Source organism: Heterodontus francisci, chromosome 1, assembly GCF_036365525.1.
Source record: "Heterodontus francisci isolate sHetFra1 chromosome 1, sHetFra1.hap1, whole genome shotgun sequence".
NCBI lineage: Eukaryota > Metazoa > Chordata > Chondrichthyes > Heterodontiformes > Heterodontidae > Heterodontus > Heterodontus francisci.
The window spans coordinates 79,666,715-79,687,995 of NC_090371.1; the positions used below are offsets into that span (position 1 = coordinate 79,666,715).

General features: G+C 44.5%; 1 protein-coding gene across 1 annotated transcript in view; it reads right to left on the reverse strand.

The window, feature by feature from the left end:
• npr2 (natriuretic peptide receptor 2) overlaps positions 1-21,281 on the reverse strand; it is a 244,287-nt gene that overhangs the window by 42,243 nt on the left and 180,763 nt on the right. The window contains exons 17-18 of the mRNA XM_068032500.1: positions 9,212-9,335; positions 4,754-4,822 (exon numbers count right to left, since the gene is read on the reverse strand). Of these exons, the coding sequence (XP_067888601.1) occupies positions 4,754-4,822; positions 9,212-9,335 (193 nt within the window). The remainder of the gene's footprint in view (positions 1-4,753; positions 4,823-9,211; positions 9,336-21,281) is intronic.

Genomic DNA, 21,281 nt, shown 5'->3' on the forward strand with positions numbered 1-21,281 from the left:
CACTGCAGAAGCGGTGGCTGCTGCCAGGGGAGCAACTACCGGAGGCCCAGGAGTGGCGCTGGACCCAGGACACAGGTAGGTCAGAGCAGGAGGCATCTGGTGGGGTAGGGGTTGCAGGAGAGGAGTGTATAGGGGGGGTTGCTAGCAAGGGCAGGGGGGTGGCTCTCAGCAGCCCCAGCCCTTCCCAATGCTGGGCCCCTTGTTCAGGCACCAAGTGGCTGTTAACGAGGGACCCCCACCACCACCTCCATGCCCCCGGAACAGGGAAACAGCCCACACGGTTTTTCGTGCCATGCTTCCTTTGGACATGGTTGCCTGCTGCATGGCTAATTGTGGTGGCGGTGGTATGAGGCTCTTAATTGGGAATTCATTTTCCAAATAAGGGCCTCAATTGGTGGCAGGATGGGTAGGCCATTCACAGGCCTTCCAGCCCCGGAGTAAATTCTGGTGGAGGCGGGATGGCAGTGGGAACCCCCACCCCCACCCCCGCGCCATAATCTCACTCAATTTTATGTTTTCCCCATCTCCAAACCCGCTGCAGGGGAGAGCATAAAATTTCCCCCATTGTCCGTAGACAGTGGGCTGAATTTTACTAGCTCTCCGGTGATGGGCTGTGAGGCAGGGGGCCGATAAAATGGGTGAGAGAGGCGGGTGTTGGAGTGCCTGATGTCTTCCTGCTGCCATGCCACCTTGCGAGCAGCGGGGAAGGTGACGGACGGCCCTTACATCCAGAGGTCAATCGAGCCACTTAAGTGGCCAATTAAAGGACCTCTTCCTGTCACTGCTGGCATTTTACTCATGGCAAGGGTGCCCTCCGCCACATGGGAAAATGGTCTTCCAGTGGGCTCAGGGGAGCCCTTTCTATTCGGGCACGATTTGGCCCATGGAGGTGCCCCCTGTGGCAATGCCCCCCCATTCACGGCAACGGCACTGCCTACCCTCACCAACATCCTCCACCCTCACCAGGGCCCGCCTTACTGGACCCAGCACCCTCAGACCCCACTTACCTGGTTGTGAGGACGCTGTCCATCGATGGCATCTTCTTCCAGGAGCATCCCAGCAGTGGGCACCGCTCTTAGTGGTGCTGCTGATGCTACTGAGCTGGTGGCCCTCCTGGGCTGTCCTGGGCTTGGTTGTCACTGATAAGGTGCAGCCTTGGGTCCCACAGACCCCAGAAGTGGGGTCACCGCCACCCCCATCCCAATTTCTGGCCCATCAATGGGATCCCCACTGCGATAATAAAATCCAGCACAGTGATTTCCAGCAGGGTGTTCAACCATGCACAAAAAATTGCATTAAATCCAATTCTATCTTCACCAACAACTACACCACCCAGCAAGGATTATTGTATACTAATCAGGAGCAGAAACCATGGCTGAATTTTGCTTTCTTTCCTTAGTCAGTGGTTACTGAAACCAACTTCTGCTGCATTGGAGATCAACTAATGTCCAGTGAAATAATTCGAGTCCCTGGTCAGTTCACATTCACAATGAACCAGCAGCAAGCACGCACAACATTGGTTTTGCTGTGGCACTATTTGACTTGCATATATTTGTTCCTAATTCCAGACCAAATTGATTAACATACAGCATGATCTAGGTATACATTTTGATAGCAATCAGATCTTTGCACTTCACTGTGTAGAAGTGAAGTTCACCAGACCGGAGAATTGCATCATCACCTGGAGCATAAATCGGGCAGCACTAATTGCTCACCATCTGTATTTGTGGCAAATGGTATTAGAGTAGCTTCAGGTGTGACTGTTGGATCTGACCCAACCCTGTCACCTTGGAAACTAATCCCATCTAATTTGCTATGCATGATCGAAGATTTAAAAAAATCACCAGGAAGCTACTTCTGGAGAGATTGTCATTATGGATGTAACCTGACTGTAATAAACCATATAGGTTTCAGCACCTTAAGAAATATCATAAGAGCACTTGACAAACTGGGCTGAATTTTACCGGCCCCTCGGCGCAGTGGGTTGCAGCGTGGGGGCTGGTAAAATTCTGTTGGGAGAGGCCCGCTTCAACCTGCGATGTCGAAAAGGGCCCGCCGCATATTATTGGCGGCTGGGGGACCTCAGTGCAGCACTGCCCCCCTGCCACCTGGTGGCAGGCCCTTCATCAGCAAACGCAAATTAATATGAATCATATGTAAATAAACTTACCTGCAGGCAGGGCCGTCCCACGCCAATATTACGGCCGCCATTTGTGCTCCGCACGCCTTCGGAACTCTGCATGGAGATCCGAGGCAAGATCCTGGTTGGGGTGGGGGGGGAATAAAATTTTCAAGGCAGGAGGGGTGGAGGAGTGGGGAAAACACTTTTGATGGGATGTGGGGATGGTGGGAAGGCGTTGAAGGGCAGATGTAAAGAGGTTGGGGAGGAAGTGCGGGTGTGCGGGTTGGTAATAAAGTTTCTTTTTCTGCGAATGTCCTGTTAAAAACATTGAGGCGGGGGATGGGAAAGGGCCTCCATTATGTGTCTAATTTTTATTTAATAACCCTTGACAATATTCCTTTAAAAATTAAAATTTCTCCCACGGCTTGCAGCCCTTTAAAAATGGCACTGGCGCTTGCACGGTGGCGCCAGGCGCCGTTGCCTGGGACGCGGAGGCTGCCCCCTCTACGTCATCATGGCAGTTGCTACACCCCGTCTATTTTTTTAGATTAGATTAGATTAGAGATACAGCACTGAAACAGGCCCTTCGGCCCACCGAGTCTGTGCCGAACATCAACCACCCATTTTTTATACTAATCCTACACTAATCCCATATTCCTACCAAACATCCCCACCGTCCCTATATTTCCGTACCACCTACCTATACTAGTGACAATTTATAATGGCCAATTTACCTGTCAACCTGCAAGTCTTTTGGCTTGTGGGAGGAAACCGGAGCACCCGGAGAAAACCCACGCAGACACAGGGAGAACTTGCAAACTCCACACAGGCAGTACCCGGAATCGAACCCGGGTCCCTGGAGCTGTGAGGCTGCAGTGCTAACCACTGCGCCACTGTGCCGCCGTGTGTAATATCACGGGGGCTGCTCGGCGGCCCTTCCATATCAGAAGGCCGCAGAGTTGAAAGCACGCCGCCGTGGAGCATAGCGCGCGAATAAAATTCAGCCCACTGTTTCCACTGGCAGGAGGTACAGTAAGCAGAGGACACAGATTTAAGATATTGGCAAAATAACCAGCAGGAGATGGAGTTTTGTTTATACATAGCAAGTTTTATGATTTGGAATGTACTGCCTGAAAGAATGGCGGAAGCAAAAGAAAATTCAATAAATATTTTAAAAGAATTTTGCAGGGCTAAGGGGAAAGAGCAAGGGAGTGTGACTAATTGGATTGCCTTTCAAAGAGCTGGCACAGGCATAATGGGTTGAATGGCCTCCTTCTGTGTTGTATGATTCTGTTTAGTCAGATGACTACGACACCAACTCAGCTAATTTAATATGTACACTTGTACTAATGTATAGCGCAGGACTGTCCAACATATGGCCCATGGGCCAGAATCCGGCCCGCTACAGGTTTCCATCCGGCACTTGGATGTGAACTGTACCTGGCCGTTCCTCCTCCTCGCTACAAGGTTTCTGCCCTTGACTGCTTTGTCCTTGAATTGGAATTTCAAACTTAGCTCTGCTTTAGCTCTAAGCGCCAGCTACGGTGGTCGCTCCGGGGTCAAACCCAGCGCTGCTGGAATGTCAGGTACTTCAGCAGGCAGCTGCCGGTTTGTCAGGACCCTGCTCCCACACATGGCTGAGTCCAACGGAAAGGCGGCGTTCATAGCCTGTTTCTAATATCCGCATTTATGGTGAGTGCACAGACCGAGTGTGGAGCGGGGAGCGAGAGAGATGCACAGAAAGAGAGCAGGGAGAGAGAGAAGTGGGGAGAGTCAGAGAGAGAGGGGTGAGTCACACAGAGAGGGAGCAGAGAGAGAGAGAGGGGCGAGAGTCACAGAGACATAGAAAGAAAAGAGAAAGATAGGCGCAGAGACAGGAAAGAGAGGGGAGTGAAAGATATCAACATCACTCCTGACAGATGAACATGTAATCGGAATCCTCCACATCGCTACAACAAGTGCACAGGCAGAGATTGAGTACATATGCAAGCAAAAGCAATGCCATGTATGTTACTCAATCATTGTTCAACATAGTGATGAGAAAGTAAGTCAATAAATTAGTCCTCTTATTTAAAGCTTCTTCACAAAAATGCACATTTATTTCTTTGATTAATAGTGTGATAATTTTTTCATGCCTTTATCTTTCTGAAATTTTCTCCCCTGCCCCCTTTGTAGGGCAAAAATTGTAATGTGGTCCCCCCATGCGAAAAGGTTGGACACCCCTGGCATAGCGGGTGGATTCTTCTTTGCCTAAATGTCTCCACATATGTTCGTGTGGTGATCACTTTTTCTCAATTTTCTTTGTGGACTGTTTTTTCACATGGCTCATTCTTTTTGGCATTTATTAACTACTTTATATGTCTGATTTTTTTCAGTTTGAAAACTGTACAACTATCAGAATATTTAATTAGTAGCTGACATTTCTAAACAAAACTAAATCATTTATAAACAACTATCACATGAGCAAAAACTAATCCCCAAACATTAACTAGTGCTTTAAGTAGACTGCTGCACATAATGTAAACACATATATACAGCAAACTTCTCCCATTATGTTTGTTTGCATAACTGTATCATTAAACTGAGTGATGGCAGGGCATATTGCTGCTGCTTAAAATATATTTTGCATACCTTGTAGACATCAAAATTGTCAATAATAGCGTCAAAACAGGTATAAAGATCATTCAACAAGGTCACAACCTGCAAGAAGAAAAACTCTCCTTAAAAACTGATTTTTGAAACAATTCAGCAAAAAACAAAAGAAAAAAACCAAGAAATTGTTAGAGACAATAACTTCTGATAATAGCAAAGTAAAGCAAACTTTACAAGGAAAAGATATTACGGTAGGATACTCACCGACATGGTCATCAAACCTGCAGACAAGGGTGGAGCTGTTGTTGTATGGCATACCGACCTCTACCTTGCAGAAGCTGAACGCTAACTCACAGACACTTCTTCCTTCCTCCCTCTGGACCATGACCCCACCACCGAACATCAAGCCACTGTCCAAAGGACTGTCACTGACCTCATCTCCTCTGGAGATCTTCCGTCTACGGCTTCCAACCTCATAGTCCCGCAACCCCGAACAGCCCGCTTCTACCTCCTTCCCAAAATCCACAAACGGGACTGTCCCGGCAGACCCATTGTGTCAGCCTGCTCCTGCCCCACTGAATTTATTTCTTCCTATCTTGACTCTATCTTTTTTCCGCTGGTCCAGTCTCTTCCCACCTACATCCATGACTCTTCTGACGCCCTACGTCATTTTGACAATTTCCAGTTTCCTGGTCCCAACCGTCTCCTCTTCACTACGGACGTCCAATCGCTCTACACCTCCATCCCCCACCAGGATGCTTTAAGGGCTCTCCGCTTCTTCCTTGGACAGAGGCCCACCTAGTCCCCATCCACCACCACCCTCCTCCGCCTGGCTGAACTTGTTCTCACATTGAACAACTTCTCCTTCAACTCCGCTCACTTCCTTCAAGTAAAAGGTGTTGCTATGGGTACCCGCATGGGTCCTAGTTATGCCTGTCTTTTTGTGGGATATGTCGAGCATTCTTTGTTCCAGTCCTACTCAGGCCCCCTCTCCCAACTCTTTTTCCGGTACATTGATGACTGTATCGGTGCCGTTTCCTGCTCCTGCCCCCGAACTGGAAAACTTTATCAACTTTGCTTCCAATTTCCACCCTTCTCTCACCTTTTCATGGTCCATCTCTGACACTTCCCTTCCTCGACTTCTCTGTCTCCATCTCTGGGGATAGGCTGTCTACTAATATCCATTATAAGACTCCCACAGCTACCTTGACTACACTTCTTCACACCCTGCCTCCTGTAAGGACTCCATTCCATTCTCCCAGTTTCTCCGTCTCCGACGCATCTGCTCTGATAATGCTACCTTCCAGGATGGTGCTTCTGATATGACCTCCTTTTTCCTCAACCGAGGATTCCCCCCCACTGTTGTTGACAGGGCACTCAACCGTGTCTGGACCATTTCCCGCACCTCTACCCTCACCCCTTCCCCTTCCTCCCAGAACCGTGACAGGGTTCCCCTTGTCCTCACTTTCCACCCCATCAGCCTCCATATCCAAAGGATCATCCTCCGCCATTTCCCCCACCTCTAGCGTGATGCCACTACCAAACGCATCTTCCCCTCCCTTCCCCTGTCAGCATTCCGAAGGGATCATTCCCTCCGCGATACCCTGGTCCACTCCTCCATTACACCCACCACCTTGTCCCCGTCCCATGGCACCTTCCCCTGCAATCGCAGGAGGTGTAACACCTGCCCATTTACCTCCTCTCTCCTCACTATCCCAGCCCCAAACACTTCTTTCAGGTGAAGCAGCAATTTACTTGTACTGTTTTCAATGTAGTATACTGTATTCGCTGCTCACAATGTGGTCTCCTCTACATTGGGGAGACCAAACGCAGACTGGGTGACCGCTTTGCGGAACACCTTCGTTCAGTCCGCAAGCAGGATCCTGAGCTGCCGGTTGCTTGCCATTTCAACACTCCCCCCTGTTCTCATGCTCACACCTCTATCCTGGGCTTGCTGCAGTGTTCCACTGAACATCAATGCAAGCTCGAGGAACAGCATCTCATTTTCCGATTAGGCACATTACAGCCTGCTGGACTGAACATTGAGTTCAATAATTTTAGAGCATGACGGCCCCCCATTTTACTTTTATTTTTAGTTATTTTTTCTTTTTTCTTTTTTACATTTTTTACAATTTTTTTTCTTTTGTTCATTTCATTTCATTGTAATTTGTTCAGTTTGCTTACCCACTGTTTTTTTCCATATTTGTACTTGCAGCTGTTCAATCTTCAGTCCGTTAACACCCTATCTGTACTAATGCTTTGTCTTTCAACACACCATTAACATATTGTTTGCCTTTGCTCCATGACCTCTTGGTCAGCTTTGTGGCCTTGTCCAATCTACAGCTTCTCCTTTGTTATCTCTTGCCCCACCCTCGGCTCACTTGCTTATAACCTTTGACATTTCTAATATTTGCTGGTTCCGAAGAAGGGTCACTGACCCGAAACGTTAACTCTTCTTCTCTTTCCACAGATACTGCCAGACCTGCTGAGTGGTTCCAGCATTTCTTGTTTTTATTTCAGATTTCCAGCATCCGCAGTATTTTGATTTTATTAAATATCAGGTCAAGTTGAGTACTGTCTCTCACAGCTACCTTGGCACACTGTGCCCAGAAGCAGTCATGCGTTATATTTACCAATGCTGTCTGTAAACTGCTTGGGTATTCCTGCTTTACATTTGTTGATTGAAGTCTCCCATTAAAATAACTTTGCTGTTCCTACATAGCATTTATATTGCTTCATAAAGCAAATTGTCCTTCTTCTTATGAAGACTTGATGGTCTGTAACATACCTCTTTCTGTTGTTTTTAACAATTAAATATATATTTCTCATTGTAGATTTTCCACCTTACGAGTTCCCCAGAGTCTAACTATTACTTGTCTCCAGAACATGGTTGTCTGTCTTAGGCACTGTTCCCCTACCCATCAGCTGACTAATTTGTACCCTGTGATCCAAGTTGTCTAGGATCCCATCTCACAATTCAATTAATTAATAAAAATCTGGAATTGAAAGCTAGTCTCAGTAATAGTGCCATGAAACTATCATTGTCATAAAAAAACATCTGGTTCACTAATGTCCTTTAGGAAAGGAAATCTGATGTCTTTATCTGGTCTGGCCTACATGTAAATCCAGACCCACAGCAATGTGGTTGACTCTTAACTGCCCCTGAAATAGCCTAGCAAGCCATCCAGTTGTAAATGGCAATTAGGGATGCGCAACAAATGCTGGCCTTGCCAGCGATGCCATATCCCATGAAAGAATTTTTTAAAGTATCATTGCACCTTATTCATTAATTTTCAGAAAATGTTTCTAGTTATTTACGAAGGCAGCATTGTTGTTTTTGCCAAGAATGCAAGCCGCTTATTAACTAATTTCATTATGAATTAATTTATGTTGTATGCATCTGCATTTTATGAAGTTTGTTAGAATGAGGAATGAATCAATGACGTGTTATATAACATGCACTACCTGCCATTTCTCTCCAACACCAGATATGGATTTAAGTTAAGGATTAAAATCAAACTTGGTCCTAACTCCTACCTTCACTGGTGAATCATGGAACTAGAACAAATTTGTTGTTCCATGACTTAAGATGAACATAAATTTAAATATGTTTCCAAGTAATGGTTTATGGAAAGAAGTTGCTCTTGGCATTTAATTCACTACTGTAAAACATGAAACAAGATCAGTTTCTGGCAATCACTAATGCTTTGATAGGCACAAGATAGACTTACATCTCTTATACCTATGGAATAAACTCCATACTTCACTCCTGTGAAACAGTAAGTTAGATCTTCAGCTTGCTGCCCAGGTATACAATTGATGTTGCAAATGGCCCCACATAATAGAAACCACCTGATTTTTGATTCCCACTGATTTCACTGGTAATGATAATCAGACGATTTCTATAACGAGCGGACAATCTGTATTCCCGGTTATTGCCTGGGCAGCAAGTTGAAAACCTACCCCAACATGAATTCAAAGAGCATAGAATTTATCTGAATTTGTTGGCTAATCAAAATGCTACTAACGGGATATGGAAGTTACTGTTTTGTTAAGTTTTTAATTATGGCAAAATGATTTGAATTGTTGGAAGACTATATGACACCTTTTCCTTCCTTCTCCGGGAACAGGCCTAACTAATGAATATTTATTATTTGCACACATTAACAACATTAGCTTTGAGTGTTTAATCAGAAAACAGTGGAAAGTCTTTTTTGTTTGTCCAAAGGTGTCTAATTTCACCAATAATGAAAATAATTTATAGGAGATAACTTTAAAAATGGTAAACAGTACAATATGCTGGTATTTGTTGCAAGTCTAATATTGGCTCCTTCAGGTAGTGCAGGTCCTTTCTGGTGCCAATTAGACTTTGATTCACATTGATGTTTATAATCATACAAGAATGTAATACCAGTTATAGAAATCAGAATGAAATGTTATGTTAGTACCAATACAGAAAGTTGAAAAATTAATAGACTCCAATTAACAGCATATTACCTGCAGTGGTGTGCTTTCTGCAGACATTGAAGTGAATCCAACAATATCGCTGAAATAAATTGTGACACTGTCAAATGCCTCTGCTTGTACTGTTTCACCCCACTTCAGCTGTTCTGCCACTGAGCTGCAACAAAAAATAATTAGCATTTAAATAAGAACAGGTAATGAGTGTCTCACATCACAGAGCTTTTTCACGAAGACACATAATGAGATGTTTGAGGTTGACTTTCTATGTCACATGTATCGCATGTTTTAAATCATCATCTAAATTAATACTTTAAAAAAAATCTATTTATTTTACTGCCTGACCTTTTTATGACTCAGCTAATACACTCAGAATCTAAATTATGTATTTGTTGTTGACTGCGTAAGAATATTCAATTTTATAAAAAATCCTCAAGTTCGGTGAATTTTGAAATAAACATCCTTCAATTATCGTTCCTTATCACCTCCATTATCTGCACAATTAGAAAAGCCTGAATTATCATCTGCTTGGGTTTGTCAATAGCAATTAGAATGTTTGCATTTTTTGACTAGCAGCCATCGGGCACAGAGGGTTAGGTTTTCACCTTCACAAGGGTGATAATCTGCTGCAGCAGATTGCCCATCTTTTATTGAATCTTTACAATTATCAATCCAGTGGTTCCACTAAAGAAGTGTCAAACTCCAGAACCCCAAGATCAATTGTGCCAATCCACAGGCCCATTCCCCAATACAACCAAAGCTCAGTACTGTCCCCATTGCTACCAAAATACAGCAACTCGCCAAAGCCCCTTCGACAGCACCTTCCAAACCCATAACCTCCAGCACCTAGGACAAGAGCAGCAGATGCATGGGAACACCACCACCTGCAAGTTTCCCTTAAAACCACACACCATCCTGACTTGGAAAAGTATTGCCATTCCTTCACTGTCGCCATATCAAAGTCCTGGAACTCCCTCCCTAACAGCACTGTGGGTGTACCTACATCACAAGGACTGCAAAAGATTAAGAAAGCAGCTCACCACCACCTTCTCAAGGGAAATTAGGGATGGGCAACAAATGCTGGCACTGCCAGCAATGCCCATATCCAATGAAAGAACCAAAAAGATTATTGCTGTATATTGCCTTCTTTCAAAATTGTAAGGATTAGAAATTTTGTACATAATTATATCACTCAGGTCCAGTTTTCACAGAATAATGTAAATAGTTCTGGAATTTGATCTTCAAAACACCAATAAAAACTCCAGAATACTATTTAATACAAATTATGGACTGAATGGCTTGTTTCTGTGCTGTGTCATTTTATGATTCCATGATTCTATGAAACTGATTTTGACACATTCAGTCACTGTTAATCAGTTATCTCCAATACTACTATTATAAAGCAGTGAATCTTCTGACTCAGCATGAGCAGTGCAATGTTTATACATAGTCATGTCAACTTTTTCTATTGTATATTTCTATGTCAATGCTTATAATGAAAACTGTCTACATAAGCTTGTCACACTGTAACTATACCCTCCTGGTAGTGCAGGCTCTCCATAGTCAGAAAATCACAGGCTGGGGTCATAATTTTTTCTTTTGCACACTCAGCATGTGCCAGCAGTGCTGAAATAGAAAATCCAAGCAGATATATTCACAAAAATATGTTTAACCAACTTAGCTTTAAACTCATGGGGGAGGATTTTATGTAGGCGATGGGGATCTTGGCCACCGGCTGAGGAAGCAGCAAGAGCCCCTCGTCACCTCCTTTGGGGAAGGCCTGCTGCATTATGCGCCAATAAGACACTTAAGTGTGCAGCGGTGGGCCTGCCCGGGATTAAGAACCTCGCTGACAGAAGTCCCGCCTTCTGAGAGCTACCAGCCAATCAGAGGCCGTAAGCTCTTTTACTAAGCAGTGCCTTTGCAGAGGCGGTGGCTGCTGTCGGTAATGCACCCACCTGAGGCCTAGTGTTGTCGTGAGACCCAGGCCACAGGTGAGTCATGGTGGGAAGGGTTTCACGGGGTGGGGGTTGTGGGGAAGGGGGGGTTGTGGGGAAGGGGGGGGGTTGTGGGGAAGGGGGGGGTTGTGGGGAAGGGGGGGGCTGTAGGGTGGTCAGCAGCAAGGGAGGGGTTGGCTCTCAGCAGGGGTTTGCTCAGCATCCTCCACACATGGCGACAGGCCCGCCTGCTGCTGGGCTTATATCAGCCGAGGCGGGATGAGGCTCTTAATTGGGCAGGCCGTCCACGGGCCTTCCCGCCAAGACCTAATTGAGGTGGAGGTGGGAAGTTGGCGGCTCCCCACCCACCACAATCACCTGATTAAATGCTCTCCTTGCCTCCAAACTCGCTGTGAGGGAGAGCATAAAATCTCCCATGGTGTTATTACATACATCAATGATATAAATCAATTCATTCATTCACTTATTGCACTTACAGCTGCCCACAGACTTTTTGTGGGCATTTACATGGCAAATTGAGGTAATCGGATATCCTAAACAGTGCAGCGGACTCTGCAGGGGATCTGAGACCTGTGCAAGCATGTGTGCCTTTTCCGAGTGTTGTGCTCCTCTGCAGTGGTATCCCAGTGGCTGCAGTACGGCTGGCATAAGGCTGCTGACTTTCAGTGGCAGAGACTGCAGATGAGCCTTGCAGGATGACCTCGCACAGCTCTGGCCCTAGAAGGCCCACTTTGCACTGCACCACCTTGGCATGGATGGCAGCAGACTGGTCTTGCTGGCTGACAGGCAGCAGCAAGTGCACTGACAGACTGGTAGTGGTAGGATTATGAATCCTGTCATTCTGAGAAAGGCCAACAGGTTCATGCTCTGCCACTCCCCCAGAGCAGCACCTCAGCAAGCCTAGTGACCTGCAGGGCTTGCATGGATTCCATCACAGCACTTAGATGTTGCATGGCCTCTGCTTGTGCTGCAATAGAAGCTGAGACATTGACCATCAGACACTGCATCCTGGTTGGGTTTGCAAGTGTGGTAATGGAGTTAGCCACCACTTCTACGCCAGAAACAATGAGCACCAGACTCCGCACAAAGCCCTGTGCAAGGTTGGTGCCAGACCCCTCCATGCTTGTTTACAGTGCCAAGAGGCTTTCTGGTATACCAGCCAATGCATCAAGCATTTCATTGTGCATACCCATCATCCTTTTCCTGTATGTCGCCCCATCAAAGCCCTCATCTGAGTCTTTTGCAGCAGAACTCATGTGCAACCTTGCCCTCTGGCTAGCTGTTGCCTGGTGTCTCACCACGTGCAGATCCTGCCTCTAAGCTATCCTCTAAAGTTTGCGCAAGGCCAGTATCTGAGCTGGTGGTTACAAATGCCAGAGCGAGTGATGGTGTTTCTTCATCCTCAAACACTTTTTGCTCCTGGCGTGTTCAGTGGGTATCTTGTGGGTAAGCAATGCAATTTCACACCCTTCATGTATATGAATGCTGAACCTCTTGCTGAGATGCTGTTAAAGCGAAGCATGTGAAGGAGCAGGGAAAATCAGACTGCAACTTCCTGATTTCTGTGCTTAACTGCACATAGGTTGCTGTCCAATTTCCTCCTTAATAACGATGAATCCTGATAATCTCACCGTTATTCTTACTACAAACTCCAAGCCAATATCATGTCACTTATGCCATTCATTACCATGCAATAATTAATGGCTCAGATTTCTCTTTGTCTTCTTCAAGCATTAAGGTTTGGCCAAGCATTCTTTCTTGAAGCAGGGCACTTGAACATTCCACACACTTTCCTGAAGTAAATGTAAAAATACAGTCACAATTTTAATTACTCCATTGAAAAATTTTCAAACCTAAATAAATTAAGTGAACACATTGACAATATAACTAATAGAGAAACATATGCAACTTTGATTAATCGTGGATTGCAGTACTCTTTTATGGCCTCACTGGGCTCACAATTATGATTCGATTGCTTTAATAAAGTATTCAGACTGCCTGAAGTAACAATAAAAAGAGAAAGTGCTGGAAATACTCAACAGGTCAGGCAGCATCAGTGGAGAGAAAAACAGAGTTAAGATTTCAGGTCTGTGACCTTTCATCAGAACTGGCAATGGTTAAAAATATCATCGGTTTTGAGCAAGTGAAAGGGGGAGGGGAAAGAAGAACAAAAGGGAACGTCTGTCATGGAATAAAAGGCAACAGTGTTAATGGCAGAATAATGAACAGCTTTGTCTGAAAGCAAAAACATGAAAAACAAGTTTAAGACCAGCACATAGCAAAGAAAAACACAATCAAAATGGGGTCATGGCATGAAATTGTTGAATTCAACATTGAGCCCATAAGTACCAAATCAGAAGATGAGGTGCTGTTCCTCAAGTTTGCGTTGAGCTTCACTGGAACGCTGCAACAGACCGAGGACAGAAATGTGGATGTGAGAGCAAGGTGGTGAATTAAAATGGCAAGCAACCGGAAGCTCGGGGTCATGCTTGTGGATTGAGCGGAGGTGTTCTGCAAAGCGGTCACCCAATCTGTGTTTGGTTTTCCCAGTGTAAAGGAGACCACAATGTGAGCAGCGAATATAATATAGTAAATTGAAAGAAGTACATGTAAATCGCTGCTGCATCTGGAAGGAGCATTTGAGGTCTTGGGTGGTGAGGAGAGAGGAAGTAAAGGAACAGGTGTAACACCTCCTGCAATTGCATGGGAAGGTGCTGAAATGTTAACTCTACTGCTCTATCCACAGATGATGCCAGATCTGCTGAGTATTTCAAGCACTTTCTGCTTTTATTACTCCCTCAGCACTGCTCTGGAGTGTCAGCCTTGATTTTTGCACTCAAACCCTGGAGTGGAACTTGAACTCAGAACCTTGTAATATAGAGGTGAGAGTGCTACCAACTGAGCCACAGCTGACAAAGTGCTGAGCTCACTGGGGTGTGCAGCTAAAGTCTAGCCCACAGCACCACAGATGGCTCAGCTGTACAGGGGGACAGAAGGAAGATATTTCTTATTCTTTCATGGGATGTGGACATCGCTGACTAGGCCAGCATTTATTGCCATCTCTACTAGCCCTTGCGAAGGTGGTGGTGAGCTGCCTTCTTGAACCGCTGCAGTCCTTGAGGTATTGGTACACCCACAGTGCTGTCAGGAAGGGAGTTCCAGGAGTTTGACCCAGCGACAGTGAAGTAACGGCAAAACAGTTCCAAGTCAGGATGGTGAGTGGCTTGGAGGGGAACTTGCAGGTGGTGGTCTTCCCATGTATCTACTGCCCTTGTCCTTCTAGATGGTAGAGGTCGCAGGTTTGGAAGGTTCTGCTGAAGGAGCCTTGTTGAGTTGCTGGAAAAGCAATAGGGATAGTGGATTCTGCAGTTAGTGGAATAGACAGTTCTGTGACTGTAGACATGAATCCAGGATGTTGTCTCCCTGGTGCCAGGGTCAAGGATGCCACGGAGCGGCTGCAGAGCACTCTGAAGTGGGAGGGTGAATAGCCAGCAGTCGTGGTCCATTCTGGTACCAATGACATAGGTATAAAGAGGGATGAGGTCCTTTAGGGATCTAGGAAAGACTGGCTGTACTTAAAGTCGTTAAGTCACTAGGACAGGATGAGATGCATCCAAGGATACTTAGGAAAGTAAGGGTGGAAATTGCAGAGGCATTGGCCATAATCTTTCAATCCTCCTTTAGATACAAGGGTGGTGCCAGAGGCCTGGAGAACTGCAAATGTTACACCCTTGTTCAAAAAAGGGTGTAAGGACAAGACAAGCAACTGCAGCCAGTCAGTTTAACCTCGGTGACGGGAAAGATTTTAGAAATGAGAATTGAGGACAAAATTAATAGTCACTTGGACAAATGTAGATTATTGAAGGAAATCCAGCATGAATTTGTTAAAGGCAATTCATGTTTCACAAACATGATTGACTTATCGATGAGATAACTGAGAGGGTTGATGAGGGTAATGCGGTTGATAGTCGTGCACATAGACTTCCAAAAGGTATTTGACAGTGTCACATAACAGGCTTGTCAGCAAAGTTAGAGCCCATGGAATAAAAGGAACAGTAGCAGCATGGACACAAAATTGGCCGAGTGACAGGAAACAGAGTAGTTGTGAACATTTTTTTTTCAGACTGCAGGAAGGCATAAAATGGAGTTCCCAATGTCTCGGTATAAGGACCACTGCTTTTCTTGATCTATATTAATGACCTAGTCTTGAGTGTACAGGGCATAATTTCAAAACCTGCAGATGACACAAAACTTGGATGTATTGTGAACTGTAAGGAGGATAGTAATAAACTTCAAAAGGAGATAGACAGGTTGGTGAAAATGGGCAGACAAGTGGCAGATGAAATTTAATGCAGAGAAGTGTGAAGTGATTCATTTTGGTCGGAAGAACAAGGAGAGGCAATATAAATTAAAGGATACAATTCTAAAGGGGACGCAGGAGCATAGGGAACTGGGGGTATATGTGCACAAATAATTGAAGGTGGCAGGGCAGGTTGAGAAAGCGGTTAATAAAGTGTATATGAACATATGAATTAGGAGCAGAAGGAGGCCATTCGACCTCTCAAGCCTGCTCCACCATTCAATAAGATCATAGCTGATCTGTTTGTGCCTCGAATTCCACACTCCCATCGACCCCTGATTACCCTGATTCCCTTGCCTAACAAGAATCTATCTACCTCCACCGTAAAAATATTCAATGACCCCGCCTCCACCACCTTCTGAGACAGAGAATTCCAAAGTCGCACAACCCTCAGATAAAAAAAATTCTCCTCATCTCTGTCCTAAAAGGGCGACCCCTAGTTTTAAAAAGGTGCCCCCTAGTTCTGGACTCTCCCACAAGAAGAAACATCCTTTCCACATCCACCTTGTCAAGACCGTTCAAGATCTTATAAACTTCAATCCAGTCTCCCCTCTCTTCTAAACTCCAGTGAAAACAAGCCCACTAATATGGGATCCTGGGCTTTATAAATAGGGGCATAGAGTACAAGAACAAGGAAATTATGATCAACCTGTATAACACACTGGTTCGGCCTCAACTGGAATATTGCGTCCGGTTCTTTAGGAAGGAAGTGAAGACATTAGCCAGGGTGCAGAAAAGATGCATGAGACTGACTCTAGGGATTAGAGACTTCAGTTACGTGAGTAGATTGGAAAATCTGGGACTGTTCTCCATGGGGAATAGAGGATTAACAGGAGATTTGACAGAGATGTTCAAAATCATGAGGGGTCTGGACAGAGTAGATAGAGAGAAACTGTTCCCATTGGTGGAAGGAACCTGAACCAGAGGACACCGATTTAAGGTGACTGGCAAAAGACATACAGCGACATGAGGAAAAACATTTTTATGCAGTGAGTGGTTAGGATCTGGAATGCACTGCCCAGGAGTGTGGTGAAGGCAGTTTCAATTGAGGCCTTCAAAGGAGAATTGGATAATTATCTGAAGAGAAAAAAATTTGCAGGGCCACAGGGTAAAGGCAGAGGAGTGGGACTAGGTGAGTTGCTCTTACATGGACACAACTGGCTGGATGGCCTCCTTCTGTGCTGTAACCATTCTATGATTCTATGATTCAAAGTAATCAATTATTATTAACTTTTAGCTTAACTATTGGCATCATGATTGCAGTCATACCTTTGAGTCAACTTTTCCATTACAAATTCCTCAGACCACACTTCCCATTCAGATTTGCTGTCATCTGGTCACAAATTAGTTACAGGCTCTGACCACTAGATGGTGTTGTGTTATCTTTCCCCATAAATCACTCAAAAAGCTTTCTGAAATTTTTTCTCGCCATTTTTGTCAGTAAGTAAAATTTCTAGTGTCCTAAATAAGGTATTAAATAACATAAAACACTAAGTAATAATGTACTTCACAATTTTTTTTTATTAATTTGTGGGATCTGATCCCTAATTACCCTTGAACTGAGTGGCTTGCTAGGCCATTTCAGAGGGCATTTTAAGAGTCAACAACATTGCTGTGGGTCTGGAGTCACATGCAGGCCAGACCAGGTATGGATAGCAGATTTCCTTCCCTAAAGGACATAAGTGAACAAGATGGGTTTTTACAACAATTACTTCATGGTCATGATTAGACTAGCTTTTAATTCCAGATTTTTTTGAATTAATTGAATTCAAATTTTACCATCTACTGTGGTGGGACTTGAACCCATGCTCCCAGACTATTAACTCTGCATTACCACTACACCACCTCCTCCCCTAAATAGTATGCTGATAAAATGTATGAATTATAAGTTAAATTGCCTTTCCATGCCTTGATTAAAGTCTTAGCCTTTCTCCAAAGCTTGGGTTTCAACTGGACATTTTTACCTCACAACAGTTCGAAAGAACTTTCAATCATGTGTTGAATATGATTTTTTTTTTTACACATTTCATAGTAAGCATTCTATACATTCTGAACAGATTGCTTTATTTCCAAGCATGAAATCTGTATGTCCCCTCATCCTGTGAGGATTTCAAAGTATTTTCCCAAAAGACTTTGAAAGAAACTGGAAATTGAATTATCAAAGCTTTATATAAATCTATTAATAATCATGCCTTTCTCTGATAAAGTCCCCACAGGCAAAGAACACGTGAGCAACATGTGTAAACATCGCATAGCCAGCGAAGCCCACATCCCGAGAAAGAAAAAAAAATCATAAGAACCTATGATTATGGCGTCTTTGTTGAATATTAGTAAAGAATACAAGAAATTCTCAGCTGTTACTGCGGCTCTGACCCATTTTTGAGGCTAATGGAATTTTTTAATAGATATGACAATTTGAAACCTGTTCAAACAATAACTTCTGCGCATTTAATGTGCAAATTTTTATTTGTTTCTGAAAACCTCTATCCATTAAAATTTGAAATGTCAGCTCTGTATTTTGAACCATACCAGGAGCACAAATCGGGAAACTTCAGCTGATAGCTTTTTGCCTGTTCATTTTAAGAAGCAGAGAGTTTATGCTGAAATGTTTACTGGAAGCAAAAACAAATTTAAGACCAATGATAGGGAAAATAATGGGAACTGCAGAGTGTCATAGTATGGTTACTGCACAGAAGGAGGCCATTTGGCCTGTCGAGGCCATGATGGTTCTCTGCAAGAGGAATTTAGCAGGTTCCACTTCCTGATTCCGACAAAAGATATTAGAAGAGGTGAGGAAGTCAGACTGACTTGTAGGACCTCAGCAGGTAGCTGGGCGTTGATGGTTTTAAATGTGTCAATGGCATATTCTCCTGGGCTCCCATATGCATGAGGCTGCTGGACCCTGCTACCACCAGTACAGCCAGATCATAGAAAACCCCAATACTATCAGTCTCTGGCCACATTAGTGCTTCAAAAGCCCCTTCCCAGTGCTCTTTAATCACAGGACTGCCCAGATATAACCAAACCCTCAGAAGACCATCCTCAAAATCTTCAGATCCCAGGATGCTTCCTCCAGTGATCCCAGGACCTAATTGAATGGTTGAATAGACTAGAGGGGATGAATGTCCTACACCTACATGCCTTTGACCTGCAGCACTGCTTCATGAACCATATGAGCCCTCCCCAATGTCCCAAGAACTCTCTCAAAATACTGCCAGGCTCTTGCCCACCTGTGCAGTGCTCTCAAGGCCCAGGGCCAGCCCCAATTCTGATGAATCATTGTTCCTATTAATTCTACATCTCACTGCGAGAAACAGCATGGGAATCCCACCAATGTATTTTTAAAAATTTTTTCAGCGTGCAATATCAGAAAAGATCATTACACGTTCTTAATGTTGACTTTTAAACAAACAGGGGGCATAGACAGTTTGGTGGAATGGATGGACAAGTGCCAGATGGAATTTAATCCAGAGAAGTGTGAAGTGATTCATTTTGGTAGGAAGAACAAGGAGAAGCAATACAGACTAAAGGGTAAAATTTTAAAGTAGGTACAGGAGCAGAGACCTGGGGGGTATATGTGCAGAAATCATTCAAGATAGCAGGGCAGGTTGAGAAAGTGGTCAATAAAGCATATGGGATCCTGGGCTTTATAAATAGGGGCACAGAATATAAAAACAAGGAAGTTATGATAAACCCGTATAAAACACTGGTTCGGCCTTGACTGGAATATTGTGTCCAGTTCTGGGTACCATACTTTAGGAAGAATGTGAAGGCATTAGACAGGGTGCAGAAAAGATGCAGGAGAATGGTTCCAGGGATTAGGGACTTCAGTTATGTGGATAGATTGCGGAAGCTGGGACTGTTCTCCATGGGGAAGAGAAGATTAGGATGAGATTTGAAAGAGGTGTTCAAAATCATGAGGGGTCTGGACAGAGGAGATAGGGAGAAATTGTTACTGTTGGTGGAAGGATCCAGAACCAGAGGACACTGATTTAAGGTGTCTGGCAAAAGAAGCAACAGTGACACAAGAAAAAACCTTTTCACACAGCGAGTGGCTAGGATCTGGAACGCACTGCCTGAGAGTGTGGTGGAGGCAGATTCAATCAAGGCCTTCAGAAGAGAACTGGATAATTATCTGAAGAGAAAAACTTTGCAGGGCTATGAGGAAAAGGCGGGGGAGTCAGACTAGATGAGTTGCTCTTGCAGAGAGCCAGCATGGACACAACAGGTCAAATGGCCTTCATCTGTGCTGCAACCATTCTATGATTCTATTTAATCTGTAATTTTACCTATTTATTTTTCTGATTGACTTCAACTTGGTAGATGAGATTAATCTTGATCTAAATGGCCCTATATAACAAATGAATGCAAGTTATACAGCTCAAATTTGCATTTAGTTACAATGACTAATTATCTATTTAATATAATGAACTGTGAAAAGTTACCTTATGTTAACAAAATGTAATATACTAAACTATCTGGAATTGGCTGGGACGGCTGGACAGATTTATTTTTCCACAACTTTGGTATAACTGCTTGTTTCATCCTTCGACAGCACGTTCCAAACCCGCGACCTCTACGACCTAGAAGAACAAGGGCAGCAGGCATATGGGAACAGCACCACCTGCAAGTTCCCCTCCAAGCCACACACCATCCTGACTTGGAACTATATCGCCGTTCCTTCACTGTTGCTGGGTCAAAATCCTGGAACGCCCACCCTCACAACACTGTGAGTGTACCTACACCACATGGACTGCAGTGATTCAAGACAGCGGCTTACCACCACCTTCTCAAGGGCAATTAGAGTTGGGCATTGCCAGTGATGCCCACATCCTGTGAATGGATTTAAAAAAGTATTCTGCTGTTATATTATTTAATATGATAAGTAGAGTTTTTTTTACCAGCAGCTATTTACTTATGTGGATCGTGTGATAGGTTAACTTAATTATGGCTAAACTACAAATAGGTTAAAATGCAAACAGATATAGGGTTGGCTTTCTTTTACCTACATTTCAAATGAATTTGAGGCCTTCAAAATCATGAGGGGTGTGGACAAAGTAGATAGGGAGAAACTTTGGTGGGAGGGTCGAGAACCAGAGGTCACTGATTTAAGGTGACTGGCAAAAGACCACTGGCGACATGAGGAAAAACCTTTTTATTCAGCAAGTGGTTAGGATCTGGAGTGCACTGCCTGAGAGTGTAGTGGAGGCAGATTCAATCATGGCTTTCAAAAGGGATTTGGATAATTATCTAAAGAGAAAGCATATGCAGGGCTAGGGTGAAAGGGCGGGAAATGGGTCTAGCTGAGTTGGTCTTGCAGAGATCCAGCGTGGATACGATGGGCTGAATGGCCTCCTTCTGTGCTGCAATCGTTCTATGATTCTATGAGTTGAATTTTGTTCCAGAAAGGGGGGTCCCGTGGCAGGCTAGAAGGTGGGACGAGACACTGCCTCAGCCCTATCCTCGGACCCCGTTGCCATTTCACAGCAGGCAGGCAATTAGCTGCCCACTGTGGGGGACACCATCCATTGAAGGGAACAGCTCCCTCCTCCAAGAGCTGCCAACTATGGAAAGGCCAGCATCTCTGCAGTACCGGTAGCTCCACTGGAGGCAGTGGCCACTGCTGGTACAGCAGGAGGCCCTGCAGCATCGAGGAGAGAGAAGACCCCAGGAGAGGTGAGTGGGGTCAGGGTCACCAGGGCCATCTAGGCAGGCCCCAGAAGGGCAGAAAAATGGCAAATGAAATTCAGCCCGGAGAAGTGTGAGGTGATGCATTTGGGGAGGTCAA